This window comes from Phyllobates terribilis, unplaced genomic scaffold, assembly GCF_046119375.1.
Source record: "Phyllobates terribilis strain yellow unplaced genomic scaffold, ASM4611937v1 Scaffold_4__5_contigs__length_816908805, whole genome shotgun sequence".
In the NCBI taxonomy this organism is placed as follows: Eukaryota; Metazoa; Chordata; class Amphibia; order Anura; family Dendrobatidae; genus Phyllobates; species Phyllobates terribilis.
Genome location: NW_027362764.1, coordinates 555,114,862 through 555,133,925, shown reverse-complemented (window position 1 = coordinate 555,133,925; position 19,064 = coordinate 555,114,862). Strand labels below are relative to the sequence as shown.

General features: G+C 44.6%; 1 protein-coding gene across 1 annotated transcript in view; it reads left to right on the top strand.

Annotated features, from left to right (window-relative positions):
• Window positions 1–10,736, top strand: part of MC2R (melanocortin 2 receptor) — a 194,921-nt gene extending 184,185 nt beyond the window's left edge. Inside the window, exon 3 of the mRNA XM_073676702.1 lies at window positions 9,009–10,736. Coding sequence (XP_073532803.1) covers window positions 9,062–10,000 — 939 coding nt within the window. The 5' untranslated portion in view covers window positions 9,009–9,061 and the 3' untranslated portion in view covers window positions 10,001–10,736. The remainder of the gene's footprint in view (window positions 1–9,008) is intronic.
• The last annotated feature ends 8,328 nt before the right edge of the window (window positions 10,737–19,064 follow it).

Here is a 19,064-nt window from a genome sequence, read left to right as displayed (position 1 = left end):
CAGACACTTGGACGAGTAGGCACGGACAGGGGCGTTACATGTCGCTGACTAGGCACTGGGTAACTATTGTGACAGCAGGACAAGGGGCTGCTGTCCAGGTCTTGCCGTCCCCACGAGTTGTGCGTCAATCCTCTTTATGTCAAAGTTCCTCCACTGCCTCTGGCTCCTCAACCTCCTCTCAGTCCTCCACCTGCACCCAAAGCCTGTCTGGTCATGCCACAAGCTTTCTAACTGCGCAGAAGGGATCCTGCACACCTCCTTACTATGCTGGCAGTAGGGCTCAACGTCATCAGGCGGTTTTTACTTTGAAATGTCTGAGAAATGTGAGTCACACAGCTGAGGAGTTGTGGTCAGCTCTGGAGAACCAATTTCTTGAATGGTTGTCTCCACTGGACCAGAAACCAGGGAAGGCCGTGTGCTACAATGCTGCAAACCTGGGTGCGGCCCTTCACTGGGGCAATGTCACACACGTGCCTTGTATTGCTCACGTGTTGAACCTGGTTGTCCAGCAATTTTTAGCCCACTATCCCGGACTAGATGGCCTTCTGCAGAGGGCACAGTCGCTGTGTGCTCACTTCCGCCGTTCGCATCCCGCAGCTCAGCGACTTACATCTCTACAGAAGTCGTTGGGCCTGCCACTTCACCGGCTAAAATGCGTTGTGCCTACCCGGTGGAATTCAACTCTGCACATGTTGCAGCGACTGTGGCAGCACCGACAAGCCCTGGTGCAATACGTTCTGATGTATAGCCTGGGCCAACGGGATCCAGAGGTGGGGCAAATCACGCTGGAGGAGTGGTCTCAGATCAGGGACCTATGCACCCTTCTGCACAGTTTTGAAATGGCGACGAAGATGTTTAGTGGTGACGATGCCATTATCAGCATGACTATTCCGGTGATTTACATGCTGGAGTACATGTTAAACAGAATTCGGAGTCAGGTGGTGGCACAAGAGGAGGTGGAGGAAGTAGAGCAGGAGGAGTTGTATGCGGAAGGGCTAACATCTGCAAGGTCCAGACGGTCGGCAGCACCAAGGCGGCAGGCATGTGAGGGAGGGGGAGATGGTTTTACCAGGGCGCATGGTAGCAGCCAAACTAGTGAGGAAGGTGCAGGAGCCCAGGAAGAAGTGGAGGACGAACTGATGGAAGACTCATCAGATGAGGGAGACCTTGATCACATTTCCGTTGTGCGAGGTTGGGGGAAGAGGACAGAGGAAGGAAGCATGATTGTTACCTCGCCACCAAGACATCAGGGACTTGGTGCTCCTGGATGTGCAAGACACATGAGTGCCTTCTTGCTGGACTACCTGCAACATAACCCTCGAATTGTGAGAATTAGAAATAATCCTGACTACAGGGTTGCCACACTGTTAGATCCCCGGTACAAAAGTAAATTTGCAGAAATAATTCCTGCCATAGAAAGGGTTGCACGCATGCAAGAGTATCAGTAGAGACTGTTTCAGAATCTTACATGTGCTTTTCCACAAAACACCAGTGGTGCACGTAGTGAATCTCATAGTTCCAACTTGCCAACCGTGGGACCGTCGAGTGTTCAGCACTCAAACCGTAACAGAAACACAGTATCTGCTGGTAACATCAATTTTGCGGAATCATTTCACCACTTTTTTAGCTCATCCTTTGCAAGGCCACAGGAGACAAGAAGTCTGACACATAGTCAACGCCTAGAGACGATGGTACAGGAATATCTCCAAGTAAACATTGAAGCCATGACTGTGTCACTGGACCCTTGCTCTTTTTGGGCTTCCAATCTGGATAAATGGCCGGAGCTTGCCACTTACGCCTTGGAGATCTTGTCATACCCCGCAGCCAGCGTTCTGTCTGAACGTGTGTTCAACGCTGCTGGTGGTGTGCTGACAGATAAGCGCACGCGGTTCTCCACTGATAATGTAGACAGACTCGCTTTCATAAAGATGAACAAATCATGGATCCGAAACGACTTTTCTACCCCTGTGTCATCCTGGGGAGAGTAAAAGCTTGATGATTGGTTAAAATCACCTCACCAACCGTTTTAAGCTTTCAAATTACTAATCATGTTTATCTGTATCTTGGCTGGAAAATAATTTGGGCTTTGTAGCAGTGTGCAGTACTGATTCTATTAGGCCATCTATACTAAGCTCCACCAGATTTAAAATTAATAATAATTTTTAGCTGCATCTAGCCCGGAAAATAATTTTGGGCTCCGAGATGCGCAAGACACATAAGTGCCTTCTTGCTGCACTACCGGCAACATGACCCTCAGATTGTCAGAATTCGAAGTAATCCTGACTACTGGGTTGCCACACTCTTAGATCCCCCACACTCTTCGATCAACCTTTTCATTTTAATAAAGACCAAAAAAATGGTCATTTTTTAAATTATAAGCATTAGCAAGTTATTAGAAACTGAAATCAAACAGTTTTCAACGCAAAACTTTATTCTAGGTGATGTTACTTTTGCACATAGGACCCCTTGTTCGAAAGGAGCTTCTGAACTCTCTCGTCCATTGAATTTGTCAGGTTTTGGATGGTTTCTGCTTCAATTGTTTTGCATGAGGACAGAATACCCTCCCAGAGCTGTTGCTTAGATGTGAACTGCCTCCCGCCATCATGGACACTCCTTTTGATGATGCTCCAGAGGTTCTGAATGGGGTAGAGGTCAGGGGAGCATGGGGGTCACACCATAAGTTTGTCCCCTTTTATGCCCATATCAGCCAGAGATGCAGATGTGTTATGTGCAGCCTGAGACGGTGCATTATCATGCATGAAAATGATCTTGGAAGTGCTGTTTGAGAAACTCCACATACATTATCGAGTTAATCTTTACCCCTTCAGGGATCCTAAAGGGGCTGACAATCTCTCTCCCCATGATTCCAGCCCAAAACATTACTCCACCTCCTCCTTGTTGGCGCTGTAGCCGTGTTTGCGTGGGGTGTCCATCAACCAGCCATCCTCCACTCCTTCCATCTGGACCATCGAGCGTTGCACGGCACTCATCCGTGAACAAAACAGTTTTGAAATCAGTCTTCATGTAATGTTTGGCCCACTGGAGCCGTTTCTGCTTGTGTGCAGTGGATAGAGGAGGTCGACAGGATGGCGTATGCACAGCTGCAAACTTCTGAAGGACCCTGCATCTTGCTGTTCGGGGGACGTTGGAGGCACCAGCAGCTTCAAAAACTTGTCTGCTGCTATGACAAGGCTTTTTTGCCGCTGCTCTTTTAACCTGACGTAATTGCCTGTAGGAAAGAGTCCTCAATTTGCCCTTATCAGCACGCACACGTGTGTACTGTGAATCAGCTACATACTTTTTGATTGCCAAGACTCTTCATCCTGATCATCGCACAATGTTGATTGTAGTCATGCCTTGACCTAAACACTCCACAATTTGTTACTTCTCAGCAGCCGACACATCCTTTTTCTTTCCCATTTTGGCAGAAAATGTAGGCTGCTTAATAATGTGAGACAGCCTTCTTAAGTAGTCTTGCCGATCATTGGACACACCTGCCAAACTAATTAGCACAGGTGTCTGCAATTGCTTACAGTGATATAAAGAGCCCTGACACACATCACCATCAATGAGTTTAACTGACAAACAAACAAATTCTTCCCTTATCACTCCTAAACACTTTTTGCATAATAATTTGGAACACAGTGTACATGTGCTTTTCCACAAAACACCAGTGGTTCACGTAGTGAATCTTACAGTTCTAACTTGCCAACCGTGGTCTGTATGGAGTTGTTCAATAAAGGGCCCAAAATTAAGATAACATAGATGGGAGAGGTGTCTTTGAATAGGAATTCCTAAGAATTTGATACCCTGTGAGGGCCAGGCAAAGGAAAGTTGGACTGGATGGAATCCTGTATGGATTTGGGGAGGGAGACAGCGAGGGCCTCAGACTTCGCTGTATTGATTTTAAAATTTGACCATGTAACAAAGTGATCTATTTCAGCCATAACAGCAGGGATGGATTTATGTGATTGAGTGATATATACTAGGACATCATCAGCAAATAGAGAGCACTTGTACTCGGTGCCTCCCACCTCAATCCACGTAATATTGGGGTTATGGCGAATTGATGAGAGCAGGTGCTCCGTCACTAGGATGTATAAGAGAGGGGACAGAGGACATCACTGCCTTGTCCCATTGGTGATTATGAAATGTGATGAAAATGTTTTGATGCGCCCCCTGGGCCTTGGGACATCCGGAGCCAGACCCTTTTTGGTGGATGCTGGTGGTTGTAGTCTCCGTGGCGGTGACCCGGTTCCGTGGCTCAGGGCGGTCAAACCAGTGGCGGAACTATTATGTGGTTTTGATGTTTAAATGTCCGACTACGCCACCCGTGGATTGCGGTCAGAGTGAACCGCCGCTGCAGGGCAGACTGCTGAGGCTGGTGTTGTGGGTGCAGCAGAGCGTAGCTTAACTCCCCACGGGAGGAGTATAGCCTCAGGGCAGTGTATGCGGAGGATGGGGGTGATGGTGCAGGGCAGCAGCAGTAACGACACGGAGTCAGTGATGCAGTCCAGGGCCTTTACTCACAGTTCTTATTATCCAGACCACTTCTGCAGGTAACGGCTGCCCACATCGTACTGTGCTCACCAGGTGAGGGGCTCAGATAACTCCCAGATAACTTTGGAGCGCTTCACAGGACCCCCTTTGTGTGTCCTTTGTCTGGCCTTTCTTACAAACCTTTCTGTCTGGCTGCTTTGGGCCTCCTCTTGGTAAACTTGGCGCCAGTTTCCCTGACCCTATGTGCTGCCCTCTTAGCGGGTGTAGCGAGGGGCTGCGCCACATAAAATGTCACAGCCTCCGGTTTCTAGCTGAGGGTCGTTTCCCGCCTCCACTAGTTTCGGGGACCGGTCTCCCCCTTTGGCCTGACCCCTCCACGCAGGTGGATTCGGGCGTGCGGTGGCGACTCGCCCGTCCACACCCGTGGGATCCATTCATTCCTCGTTCCTGAAGCCTTCTCCGCTCCTCTTCCTTCCTTCTCCCTCTTCCAGGCCCGGGCCTCTGTTGCTAGGCCCGCCTCTGGAGCAGAGCTCATGCAGAGCCCCTGCTCCCTGTCACTTCTGCTCAGACTTCTCTGCACTGAACTAAGATAGTGCCCACCTTTTATACTCCCTTCTCAATGCACCCAGGAACTGCTTCCTCCCTGCTCCTGCATTACAGGGTTCCCCTTCCTCAGTGTTCCCTCCCCCCACTCCAGCCAGGGACAGGGACTGTCGTGCCCATCTCAGGGGCATATTGGTCGCCCTGCCCCACGGCAATGTGGTGTAATGTATGCAGGTGTCGGGGTCCTGATCCACACTCCATCCTTACCTGAGAGTGAGATATCACACCTCTGGGTGAGGTGCAATACCTCTGCAGCAACCGAGGCCTCGGGGTGCTACAGTTCCATTTATCTTCAGCCTAGGTGAAGCATTGCGATACAGGGCCGTGATTTTGGCTATAAAAGGGTCCCCTAGACCCCTACCCCAAGCTTTTTAAGAGAATAATATATGGCGTGCCAGGGGGGCTCGCTCGACCCACCAGCAGACAGGCACCAGTATTGGGAGAGGGGAGCTGGCCGTCAGGGTCCACCGCGACTCTGGCACAAACAGAGGTGGCACGGGCAGGAACGGACTGGCCGTGTCGGCTTCTCACTTTTTGGATTTTAGAAGGGCATGACATGCCTATATCTGTGTCTCCCCCTCCTTTTACTCCTCCACCTCTTTTCTTTTCGCATGACTATATGTACTTGTCACTTTTCCATGTGTTAGTTATGTCTTCTGAGCAGTTTGTCAGCTTTTGGACACCTTTGAAGGTGTTTTCTATGTGTTTCTATGTGTTTTGTTTGCCTGCCATTGGTTTTAACGGTGTTCGAAGGTGTTCGACGAACAGTTCGACGAACACAAGGGTGTTCGACGAACCGAACCGAACTCGAACACTACGGGGGTGGCTCAACACTACTTGCTGGACTTCATTTTAATTTCTACTCTTAATCTAGCCTGGTGCTTAGTTACCTTTCTCAGTCAGTTTAGCTAGGTCTTCGGACATTTATGTTCTATGTTGTGTGTTTGTCTTTTACTGCTACAATTTCTGCTAGGAGGTTTCCATCTTTATCCCAGTCCCTAGTTCTTGTAGGGATCCCTCCCTTGCATCTATAGGTCTTCATACAGACTAGCCGAGGACTTTAGCGGGTCTGATTGCAGGATCAGGTTCCCCGTTACATCGTAGGGATCTAGCTTAGTTCTATTGTAGGGACAGATCTCCTTTCTTTCCTTAGTGCTTGTAGCAGATCATAACAGTTGCAGTATCTTTTGGTGCCATAGCCACAGTTCACACATAATCGCAGAAAAGGTGGCCATATAGGACCAAGGGGACAGACTGGACGTCACCCAACAAGGCCCATGGCCACTGGCTCGGGACACTGTGTGTGAGGCGCAGGGCAGGAGGGTGAGAGCCAGCGCCGTGAGACCACCTGGAGAGGTACACCGAAAGGGGTCCCGTTCAAATGCTCCTAAGATATCTGAGAGTTGGCTGGATCACTTCCCCGGAGGACACTAGACGACGTGGATGGTTACAAGCTGGTAACTTTAACCTGGGGAACTTAACAACTGTGAGTAAAACCTGAAGACTGCACCCCGCTGTGTGATTGACTTAATTGCCGTGTCACTTGCCCTGCAGTACACTGTCCCTGCCGACAACATCTACCTTTTTAAATCACCATATACTGCCCTGAAGCGTAGCTCTGCCCGTGGAGAGCTGCACTATCTCTGCTGCGTAACCATCAGCCCCAGTTGATCTGCACTGCAGCGGCAGCTCCATATAGTTGCGTACCACGGGTGGCATCACAAACTTTATCCCCAAAACTTTATTTCCCCAATTGACTGTTCTTTATTTGACCGCACTGGGCCACGGACTGGGTCACTGCCACCGTGACTACCCCAATACAGGACCGGCCGAGTACCCCATGGCCCAAGTGGGCAAGTCACTTTCCTCCTCTTTTTGACTCTTTGAATGTTTGGAGTACACTCCTGATAGAAGAATGGATGAACACTTCTACAGACTCGCCCATCTGTGGTTCGCTACAGTCAGTTGGGCACTTGGACAGTTGTGACACAAGGGGAAGCAAGGGTAATTGGGATGCCACCTCTGTGGACTGTAATGTGTGTGATGTTGAGGTGGAGGAAGAAAAGGAGAGGCCACTTGAAGCAGCGCTTGCCATCCACTGGAGCACCTGCTCTTTCTGGCCCTTATCAACAAGGCATTTCGCTGTGTGGCTGCCAAAGAAAGGGAGTGGAGTAGCCCATCCAGTAACAGAAGTTGTCAGCTGTCTCTGGATAGGACATGACGGTGTGGGTTAACTAGTGCTTTCACTAACATTACCACCTACCCCATGTATACCTTGAACACCAAGCCTATTCCCTCTTCCACCACAACCTCTCTTTTTCCCATACATGTTGCTCAGATACTGTAGTAGGAGCATGCTATTAGCAAACAAAATTTGATTTTTTTCCTCTGCAACAGCACTGCACACACCTGAATTTCAGCGACACTAAATGACAAGGTAAGATATGACTTGCTGTATAACGTTAAAATCAAAAAGTGGCCTACAAGGGCTTGCTTGCTTGCTTTATCACATTAGCAAGTACAAAAATAGATTGAAGGTCTGCATGGAGTACAGACAATGCAACACTGTACTTTGACATAGGCCCTGCTCTTTCTGTCAGAATCTCAGTAATTGCACAAAAACAAAAAAAAAGGGCTGCAAGGTCGATTGAACAGGTACACAGCACAGGACTTATCTACACTATCTGACTTCCACAGAAGCGCCCATCTATCTAGCTAATATCTCTCATTACATAGGAGCTGTGTGCATGAGCAGCGTCTAACACCAGTGACATGCATAAAATGGCGCTGAGTGAACATGGCTGCCTTTTAAATAGGCAGGACATGTGATTTCAGCAGCCAATTGCAGAAGCCCTTGTGTCTGGGACACTCTGGATGCTTCCTGTGCTCTGATTGGCTAGCTGCGCTTTCCTGACTTAAAGTTACCGCCAACAGGAAAAAAAAAAGTGCGCCGCTCATCTGACCTGTTCTGAGCTATCACCAGCCCCCCCACTCATCTGCCACGTCTCCCCGCTCATCATACACTATCATTATGCTAGCAAAACTGTAAAAAACACTGTAGCTGGCCCTCAATTATGTAACTCTGTAAATTCGCCGAACGTTACCGAATTTAACAAATTTTGCTCTCCTTTCCGATCACGAATTCGAATGTGCCATATTCGTGTTGAACTTAAGTTTGGAGATCGGATCTCGAACATATTCGCTCATCACTACCATTGAGGAAATTAATAATTTGGGGCTAAAGTAACATTTTTTTCCGTTCACCTTGCTTTAGTTCCTGTGAAGCAACTGAAGGGTTTATAAACTTTTTGGATGTGATTTTGAGCAGTTTAAAGGGTGGAGTTTTTATAATGGTGTCACTTTTGGGTATTTTCTGTCACATAGGCCTTTCAAAGTCAGTTCAAATGTGATGTGGTCCCTAAAAAAATGGTTTTGTAAATTTTATTAGGAAAATTAGAAACTGCTGATCAACTTTTAGGGTACGTGCCCATGATCAGTATTTTCAGCATTTTGGACCCAGATCACCTGTGCTGCATTCAAAACACTGCATTCTACATTAGAAGCACAGTGGATGGGATTTATAGAACTTCTATGCCCACTGTGCTTCTATTTGACGCCTCGTAAACTCACCGGCGAAGTGGCTTTACGGGCCGCAGCATGTCAGTTTCTGTTGTGGAGATGCTGTTCTCAGCATCAGAAATTTCCCCAATAGAATGTCACTTCAGTAGACACATTCTATGAGTGTTTTCATTATCTGGTATCTATCTAAAGACAAAGGTTTGATTGCAGCTAGCTGTGATAAGAATATTCTATGTTTTCAATCTAAAATCCTGATGATCTAGTCATTGACATATTACCTGAAATATAAAATATAATGCTGAAAATAAAACTGCATTGTTTTTCAGTGCAAGAGGAAAAACATTGTAAAACATCAATTTCAAATCAATAAAATCAGAAGATGGAGAGAGCAACAGAAATGATGAAGCAAAACACTGGTTACCTAAATGGGACTTCAATGCCTTCTAATCATACTCAGTGCTTAATCATCAACGTCCCAGAAGAAATATTTTTCACCATATCCATTCTAGGTGTATTGGAAAATGTTCTTGTTTTAACTGCTGTAATCAAAAACAAAAAACTTCACTTGCCCATGTACTTTTTTATTTGCAGTTTGTCATTTTCTGACATTCTGGGAAGCCTATATAAAATTATGGAGAACATTATGATGATTTTGGCAAATCATGGTCATCTTAAAAAAAATGGAAACATTGAGAAAAAGATGGATGACATTATGGACTGGCTCTTCATACTATCACTACTTGGATCAATTTTAAGTCTGTCTGCTATTACTGCTGACCGATACATAACTATCTTCTATGCCCTTCGCTACCACAACATTATGACTATCAGAAGAGCTTGTATCATCTTGACTGCTATATGGGTATTAGGTGGTGGATGTGGAATAGTTATAATCATCTTCTTTGATTATACTATTACAGTAATGTGCTTTACATCTTTATTCTTTTTGCTGTTCGTCTTTATAGTATGTCTTTATATCCATATGTTCCTTTTAGCACAATCACATGTACGAAAAATATCATCACTCTCTGGTCAATGGAATTCCGTGCAGCAGAAGACAAATATGAAAGGGGCAATTACACTGACAATTTTATTGGGTGTTTTCATTTGTTGCTGGTTTCCTTTTATTCTTCATCTCTTCTTATTCATATTTTGCCCTCAAAATCCTTATTGTGCTTGCTATATGTCAACTCTATATGTAAACTGCACACTTATATTGTGCAATTCTGTGATTGATCCTTTGATTTATGCATTTCGAAGTCCAGAACTGAGAAGCACCTTTAAGAAAATGTTGTGCTGCTTGATGTTTAGAAATTGAAATAAACACATATGGTATATACTGTAGAACAAGCAGTATATTTAAAGGAATGGTCTGAAAGTAAAACGTATTTTAATCCTAAATGCCTATTTATTTAATGAAGTAATCTAATCATTTTTCTAATATACTTCAATTAAAAATTCCCTACCAAGCCCTCTCTACTCTAACTGTTTTACTTTTTTTTAACTATTTCCCCTGATGACACTTTGAGAATCCCAGCGCAAGGTAGGATAGTGAAGCAAAGCGTCATCAGTGATGTCTGTTTCTGGAGTGGGGCTAGGTCATGCCCTACTGAACATGCACTGGTTGCCAATTTCGATGTATGCTCAGTGGATTCTGTGTGGAGATTCTGTTACCAGTTCATGAGGACAGTCACCCCAGCTGTCTTCAATCAATTTGCAATTGTAAAAGTTCTCTTTCTACTTAGATTTTCAGTAAATTCTGCCAGTGTGCAATATGCACAGTGACAGTGCGCTCCCTGGTCACTCTGAGAAGCAATGAACTGGCAAGAGAGCACGCTGTCAGCGTGTGTTGTAAGATTACCCAGCGTCATGAATGAAAAGTAGAGACCAGCAATGCCCCAGGAATAGACGTTGCTGCGCCCCGCCACTTGTCCCTTCTCTGAGACGGTACAGTAGGAAATTTTTAATGAAAGTGTATTAGAAAAGTGATTATATTATTATATTAAATAGATAGGCATTTAGGATTGATTGACAGCACTTGCTTTACTCATAACGAACACACAGATCTGGACAGTGCTGGATATGCAAAATAGAGGGCATAACGGCACACCGAGCCATTGTCCATGCCAAGGCTGCACTAAATGCCCTCATTTGCATATGGCTCAAAAGTGAATTTATCTGCAACTATAACACTAAAATGTACTGTATATTAATGGACTGATTTCTGTATGAGCTAACTTCCATGTATAAAAATTTAAGTAGGTAAATTTGCATTTTGAGGGTGACAGACTCCCCTTAGCATGTTTATTTATCCTATAATTTTCATAATTGTATGACTTTTCAATGTTGGGGAGTGTAAACATATACAATTAGGTCCAATATTTAGACAGTGACACAAGTTTTTACATTTTAGCTGTACACTGTACAGTATATATTGACGCATTTTCTGGCACATGAAATGTATTTGTATTTTACTAATGATGTATAATTATGATCATGATTACTGCATCTTAAATATATTGCATTTGCATTTTGTTAACTGCTTGAGAAAGGTTCACACTTTGGACCGAAACATCGCCATTATGGGCCATTAAAAAACACTATTTTTACACATGCTTTCATGTACTGCCTCCAATTGCTTTTTGTAGATAGAGATATAGATAGATAGATAGATAGATAGATAGATAGATAGATAGATAGATAGATAGTAAGTAGATCCCCTGTCTGGAAAGACAACACATAGCTTCTAAGATTTGTTATAAAAATGCATATTTTTTCAATTTTCCTTCATTTAAATGATTTTGAAAGTTTGACCTTATAGAAGGTGTATATTTTAAATGAATTGGTAAAAAGAGTCAGAGATAATTATACTGTCACTTTCATTGACATAACACCAGCCAAAGCCTCTGTACTGTAAATGCACGATGTGCCATTTTAGGCCATGTTGCCTAAAGTTTTAATTTACGGAAAAGGGCAGTGTTTATGTGAACATGACAGGTTAGACATAAACAATTCAGAAACAACTGGTAACAATTCTCTATCTCTCTATTGAACACTGTACAGTAGTAGCACAATGTCAACCTGTTACCATGTTCTTAAATAACTAATAGTTGTACCAAAATATCAAGTGCAAATACACATACTGTATACACTGACACTGGACAATAACACACATTCATCTCCTTCATTAGACTCTATCTATGTATCTATCTAAAAAATAGAAAAAAAGCAGCACAAGTTCAATACAGCAGATGGTACACATGTACCAGGTGTCACTCATTCATCTACACCATACAAATCCAAAGTGTAGGCAGCAATAAAACCCACCTTAAAGGGGTATTCCCATCTTCAAAATCCTATCTCAATATGTTGTAGTTGTAATAACAATATTAGCAAATACCTCCAATTAGAAATGAAGTACACTGCTCAAAAAAATAAAGGGAACACTCAAATAACACATCCTAGATCTGAATAAATGAAATATTCTCATTGAATACTTTGTTCTGTACAAAGTTGAATGTGGTGACAACAGAATCACACAAAAATCATCAATGGAAATCAAATTTATTAACCAATGGAGGCCTGGATTTGCAGTCACCCCCAAAATTAAAGTGGAAAAACACACTACATGCTTATACAACTTTGATGTAATGTCCTTAAAACAAGTCAAAATGAGTCTCAGTATTGTGTGTGGCCTCCACGTACCTGTATGACCTCCCTACAACGCCTGGGCATGCTCCTGATGAGGTTGCGGATAGTCTCCTGTGGGATCTCCTCTCAGACCAGGACTAAAGCATCCGCCAAATCCTGAACAGTCTGTGGTGCAACGTGACGGTGGATGGAGCGAGACATGATGTCCCAGATGTGCTCAATCGGATTCAGGTCTGGGGAATGGGCGGGCCAGTCCATAGCTTCAATGCCTTCATCTTGCAGGAACTGCTGACACACTCCAGCAACATGAAGTCTGGCATTATCCTGCATTAGGAGGAACCCAGGACCAACTGCACCAGCATATTGTCTCACATGGAGTCTTAGGATCTCATCTCGGTACCTAATGGCAGTCAGGCTACCTCAGGCGAGCACATGGAGGGCTATGCGGCCCTCCAAAGAAATGCCACCCCTCACCATTACTGACCCACTGCCAAACTGGTCATGCTGAAGGATGTTGCAGGCAGTAGATCACTCTCCACGGCATCTCCAGACTCTGTCAAGTCTGTCACCTGTGCTCAGTGTGAACCTGCTTTCATCTGTGAAGAGAACAGGGCACCAGTGGTGACTTTGCCAATCCTGGTGTTCTGTGGCAAATGCCAAGCATCCTGCATGGTGTTGGGCTGTGAGCACAACCCCCATCTGTGGACGTCGGACCCTCATACCATCCTCATGGAGTCGGTTTCTAACCGTTTGTGCAGACACATACACATTTGTGGCCTACTGGAGGTCATTTTGCAGGGCTCTGGCAGTGCTCCTCCAGTTCCTCTTTGCTCAAAGGCGGAGGTAGCGGTCCTGCTGCTGGGTTGTTGCCCTCCTACGGCCCCCTCCACGTATCCTGGTGTACTGGCCTGTCTCCTGGTAGCGCCTCCAGCCTCTGGACACTACGCTGACAGACACAGAAAACCTTCTTGCCACAGCTCGCATTGATGTGCCATCCTGGATGAGCTGCACTACCTGAGCAACTTCTGTGGGCTGTAGAGTCCGTCTCATGCTACCATGAGTGTGAAAGTACAACCAACATTTAAAAATGACCAAAACATCAGCCAGAAAGCGTTGGTACTGAGATGTGGTCTGTGGACCCCACCTGCAGATCCACTCCTTTATTGAATGTGTCTTGATAATTGCCAATAATTTCCATCTATTGTCTATTGCATTTGCACAACAGCATGTGAAATTGATTTGTCAATCAGTGTTGCTTCCTAAGTGGACAGTTTGATTTTACAGAAGTTTCATTTACTTGGAGTTATATTCTGTTGTTTAAGTGTTCCCTGTATTTTTTTGTGCAGTGTATATTTATGTCACTTACCTTATGTAGGGCATTGCAGGACCTTTGGTATCCATGGTTATGTCCACTGATATGGTGACAGTTACAGTGGGGAAAAAAGTATTTAGTCAGCCACCAATTGTGCAAGTTCTCCCACTTATAAAGATGAGAGAGACCTGTAATTGACATCATAGGTAGACCTCAACTATGAGAGACAAAATGAGAAAACAAATCCTGAAAATCACATTGTCTGATTTGGAAATAATTTTTTTTTCAAATTTTGATGGTAAATAAGTATTTGGTCACCTACAAAAGTACATCTCAATACTTTGTTACATATCCTTTGCTGGCAATGACAGAGGTCAAACGTTTTCTGTAATTCTTCACAAGGATAGCACACACTGTTGCTGGTATGGTGGCCCATTCCTCCATGCAGATCTCCTCTAGAGCAGTGATGTTTTGGGGCTGTCTCTGGACAACACGGACTTTCAACTCCCTCCAAAAGTTTTCTATAGGCTTTAGATCTGGAGACTGGCTAGGCGACTCCAGGACCTTGAAATGCTTCTTACGAAGCCACTCCTTCATTGCCCTGGTGGTATGCTTGGAATCATTGTCATGCTGAAAGACCCATCCATGTTTCATCTTCAATGCCCTTGGTGATGAAAGGAGGTTTGCACTCAAAATCCTACGATATATGGCCCCATTCATTCTTTCATGTATACGGATAAGTCGTCCTTGTCCCTTTTGCAGAGAAACAGCCCCAAAGCATGATGTTGCCACCCCCATGCTTCACAGTAGGTGTGGTGTTGTTTGGATGCAACTCAGCAGTCGTTCTCCTCCAAACACGACATGTTGTGTTTCTACCAAACAGTTCTATTTTGGTTTCATCTGACCATATGACATTCTCCCAGTACTCTTCTGGATCATCCAAATGCTCTCTAGCAAACGTCAGACGGTCCCGGACATGTAATGGTTAAGCAGGGGGACACGTCTGGCACTGCAGGATCTGAGTCCCTTGTGGCGTAGTGTGTTACTGATGGTAGCCTGTGTAACGTTGGTCCGAGCTCTCTGCAGGTCATTCACTCGGTCCCCTTGTGTGGTTCTGGGATTTTTGCTCACCGTTCTTGAGATCATTTTGACCCCATGGGGTGAGATCTTGTGTGGAGTCCCAGATTGAGGGAGATTATCAGTGGTCTTTTATGTCTTCCATTTTCTACAGTAATTATTGCTCCCAGAGTTGATTTATTCACACCAAGCTGCTTGCCTATTGCAGATTCAGTCTTCCCAGCCTGGTGCAGGGCTACAGTTTTGTTTCTGGCATCCTTTGACAACTCTTTGGTCTTCACCATAATGGAGTTTGGAGTGAGACTGTTTGAGGTTGCGGACAGGTGTGTTTTATACTGATAAGAAGTTCAAACAGGTGCCAGTACTACAAGTAATGAGTGGAGGACAGAGGAGCCTCATAAAGAAGAAGTTACAGGTCTGTGAGAGCCAGAAATCTTGCTTGTTTGTAGGTGACCAAATAATTATTTTCCACCAAAATTTGAAAAAAATGTCTTTACAAATCAGACAATGTGATTTTCAGGATTTGTTTTCTCATTTTGTCTCTCATAGTTGAGGTCTACCTATGATGTAAATTACAGGCCTCTCTCATCTTTTTAAGTGGGAGAACTTGCACAATTGGTGGCTGACTAAATAATTTTTTCCACACTTTAGCTAGTCGCTAGTGGTCATAACCAGGGATACCTAAGGTCTTGCAGTGACTGCACATGTACAAAGAGACAGTGCTAATCAAAAAAACTATACTACATTTCTAATTGGAGGTATTAGCTAATATTTTTATTATTACACCTACTACATATTAGGATAAGATCTTGGAGATGGGAATGCCCCTTTAAATTCAAAAAGATGAAAGTTTTATTCACCCACATGCTGAGTGGCAAAACTCTGCTGAGCTTGACAAAGGCTCTGCTGGTCCAAAGGATTGCCACTTTGATTGACACAGTATCCTCCATATACTTATGGCAAAGTTTGCAGCCCTCCGCACATGAGGTAGTGAAGAAAAACTGTGGACTTTCTCAAGATTTCACCATATTTTTTTTACTATCTCTCACCTGGACAGGTGACATTTTTGCCATCTATCAATCTATCAATTATGCCTCAGCAGAGTTATTTTAAAGATAGACAGTTTTTAATGCTATTCAGAAAAATCATTTCTAGTTATTTTTAATCAGATATAGCGGATAGGGATAGTATTCAGACCCTATAAATTTTTCAGTCTTTGTTTCATTGCAGCCATTTGGCAAATTCTAAAAAGGTCATATTTTTCGCATTAAGGTACACTCTGCACCCCATCTTAACTGAAAAAAACAGAAATGTAGAAATTTTTGCAAATTTATTAAAAAATAAAAACTGAAATATCACATGGTCATAAGTATTCAGACCCTTTGCTCAGTATTGAGTAGAAGCACCCTTTTGAGCTAGTACAGCCATTAGTCTTTTTGGGAATGATGCAACAAGTTTTTCACAACTGGATTTGGGGATCCTCTGCCATTCTTCCTTGCAGATCCTCTCCAGTTCCGTCATGTTGGTGGGTGAACAGCCATTTTCAGGTCTCTCCAGAGATGCTCAATTGGGTTTAGGCCAGGGCTCTGGCTGGGCCAGTCAAGAATGGTCACATATTGGTTCTGAAGCCACTCCTTTATTATTTTAGCTCTGTGCTTAGGGCCATTGTCTTGTTGGAACCTTCGAACAAGTCTGAGGTCCAAAGCACTCTGGAAGAGGTTTTCATCCAGGATATCTCTGTATTTGGCCACATTCATGTTTCCTTCAATTGCAAACAGTTGTCCTGTCCCTGTAGCTCAAAAACTCCCCCATAGCATGATGCTGCCACCACCATGTTTCACTGTAGGGACTGTATTGGGCAGGTGATGAGCAGTGACTGCTTTTCTCCACACATACCGCTTAGAATTATCACCAAAAAGTTCTATCTTCGTCTCATCAGACCAGAGACTCTTATTTCTCATAGTCTGGGAGCCCTTCATGTGTTTTTGTGCAAACTCTATGCAGGCTTTCATATGTCTTGCATTGAGGAGAGGCTTCCGTCAAGCCACTCTGCCATAAAGGCCTGACTGGTGGAGGGCTGCAGTGATAGTTGACTTTGTGGAACTTTCTCCCATCTCCTTAATGCATCTCTGGAGCTCAGCCACAGTGATCTTGGGGTTCTTCTTTACCTCTCTCACCAAGGCTCTTCTCCCACAATTGCTCAGTTTGTCTGGACGGCCAGGTCTAGGAAGACTTCTGGTGGTCCCAAACTTCTTCCATTTAAGGATTATGGAGGCCACTGTGCTCTTAGGAACCTTGAATAATGCAGAAATTCTTTTGTAACCTTGGCCAGATCTGTGCCTTGCCACAATTCTGTTTCTGAGCTCCTTGGACAGTTCATTTGAGCTCATGATTCTCATTTGGTCTGACATGCACTGTGAGCTGTGAGGTCTTACATAGACAGGTGTGTGCCTTTCCAAATCAAGTCCTTTCAATTTAATTTATCACATCTGGACTCCAATGAAGGAGTAGAACCATCTCAAGGAGGATCACAAGGAAATGGACAGCATGTGACTTAAATATGAGTGTCTGAGCAAAGGGTCTGAATACTTATGACCATGTGATATTTCAGTTTTTCTTTCTTAATAAATTTGCAAAAATTTCTACATTTTTGTTTTTTTCAGTCAAGATGGGGTGCAGAGTGTACATTAATGAGAAAAAAATGAACTTTTTAGACTTTACCAAATGACTGCAATGAAACAAAAAGTGAAAAATTTAAAAGGGGTCTGAATACTTTCCGTTCCCACTGTAGATTTTATTGAAATGGTTTTGTTTTTCTTTTAAAGTCAATTATGGCATAAAAATAAATAAAGTAAAACAGTAAAACCTTTCCAATCCTGCAGATATTTTGGTAGAAATATGACAGCCTAAAATTTTAAGCATTACATCTCAACAAGAAGAGACATTCGTATTAAAGGCTTTTTTTTAGCCTTACTACATTTCTGGCCAATCCTGTATTGGTGATCTATCCCGCACACGTACTGCCACTGCTAAGCTGTTTTCATCTCCCTTTACCTCAAGAAAAGTCAAATAACATGACCCTGTTCACTTTGTAATGGCTATTCTAGGATACTACAACTCAGCCCTCACCCACATCATTAGAAGTGGAGCTTCAATTCCTGAGAATGGCCACTACATTGTAAATGGAACTGTGTTGTTTGTCTCTATTCACTGTTTATATGGGACCACCATGGAGCTAAAAACAGCTGATCACTGGATGTGCCGGGTGTCAGACACCAATAGATTTGATATTGATGACCTTTCCTATGGATAGGTTATTATAGTAAGCCTGGAAAATCTTGTTAAGCCTTTTCTGCAAATTGCCATATATTTATGACTGATATATGGTACGTGTTTATAGTGCAGGAGATAAGCCCGCTCCATAAATACTAAACAGCACAGATCCAATCTGTTCAGAAAAGATCCAAGAGAAGTCACTTAAACAATATTTCCAAGACAAAGCAATTAACACACAAATAACTGATCACACTCCACGTTCAAGACACAAGAATCTATATATATGATTGTCTTATCCCGTCTGTCTGTCTGTCTGTCCAGGAAATCCCGTGTCGCTCATTGGTCCGGCCGCTGTCTGTCCAGGAAATCCCGCGTTGCTCATTGGTCCGGCCGCGGCGAAACAGCGACGCGGGATTTCAGAAAAAAGATGGCGGCCGTTAGCGGCTCATCTGCCGCACGGAGGTCAGCGCCGATGCAACCGGGAGATGAGCGGCGCCAGCAGCAGAACTACCCCGACCGGCGGCGCCGCTGACCTCCATGCGACTAACGTCGGGAGATCAGTGGCTTGGCCCGCTGATCTCCCGACGACAAGTGTGAACGGAGGAACGGGGAGCGGCGCCGCCGGTCAGGATGCTTCTGCTGCGAGCAGCCGCTCATCTCCCAGCTGCTCACAGCGGAAGTACCCGCACAGGCAGCGCCGCTCCCCGGTCCTCACTAATACGACGCTGATTGGTTGCGGCCGCTGCCCGCGACCAATCAGGGATCTTGGCGCCAAATTTAAACACCGCTGTGTGGATTGGTTACGGCCGCGACTAATCAGCGAAATTGGCGCGAAATTTAAAACCCCCCTTCTCTGATTTGTCGCGCCCTGCCGGCCGCGATCAATCAGCGACTGCCGCAGCATGTCCGCGAATTGGTGCCAGATTTTAAACATGCAGGCCACCGTCGGGAGATCAGCGGCACTAGCCGCTGATCTCCCGATGGTAGCCGCATGGAAGTCAGCGGCGATGCAGCCTGGAGATGGCCGGCGCTAGCCGTTCATCTCCCTGCTACTCAAACCGAAAGT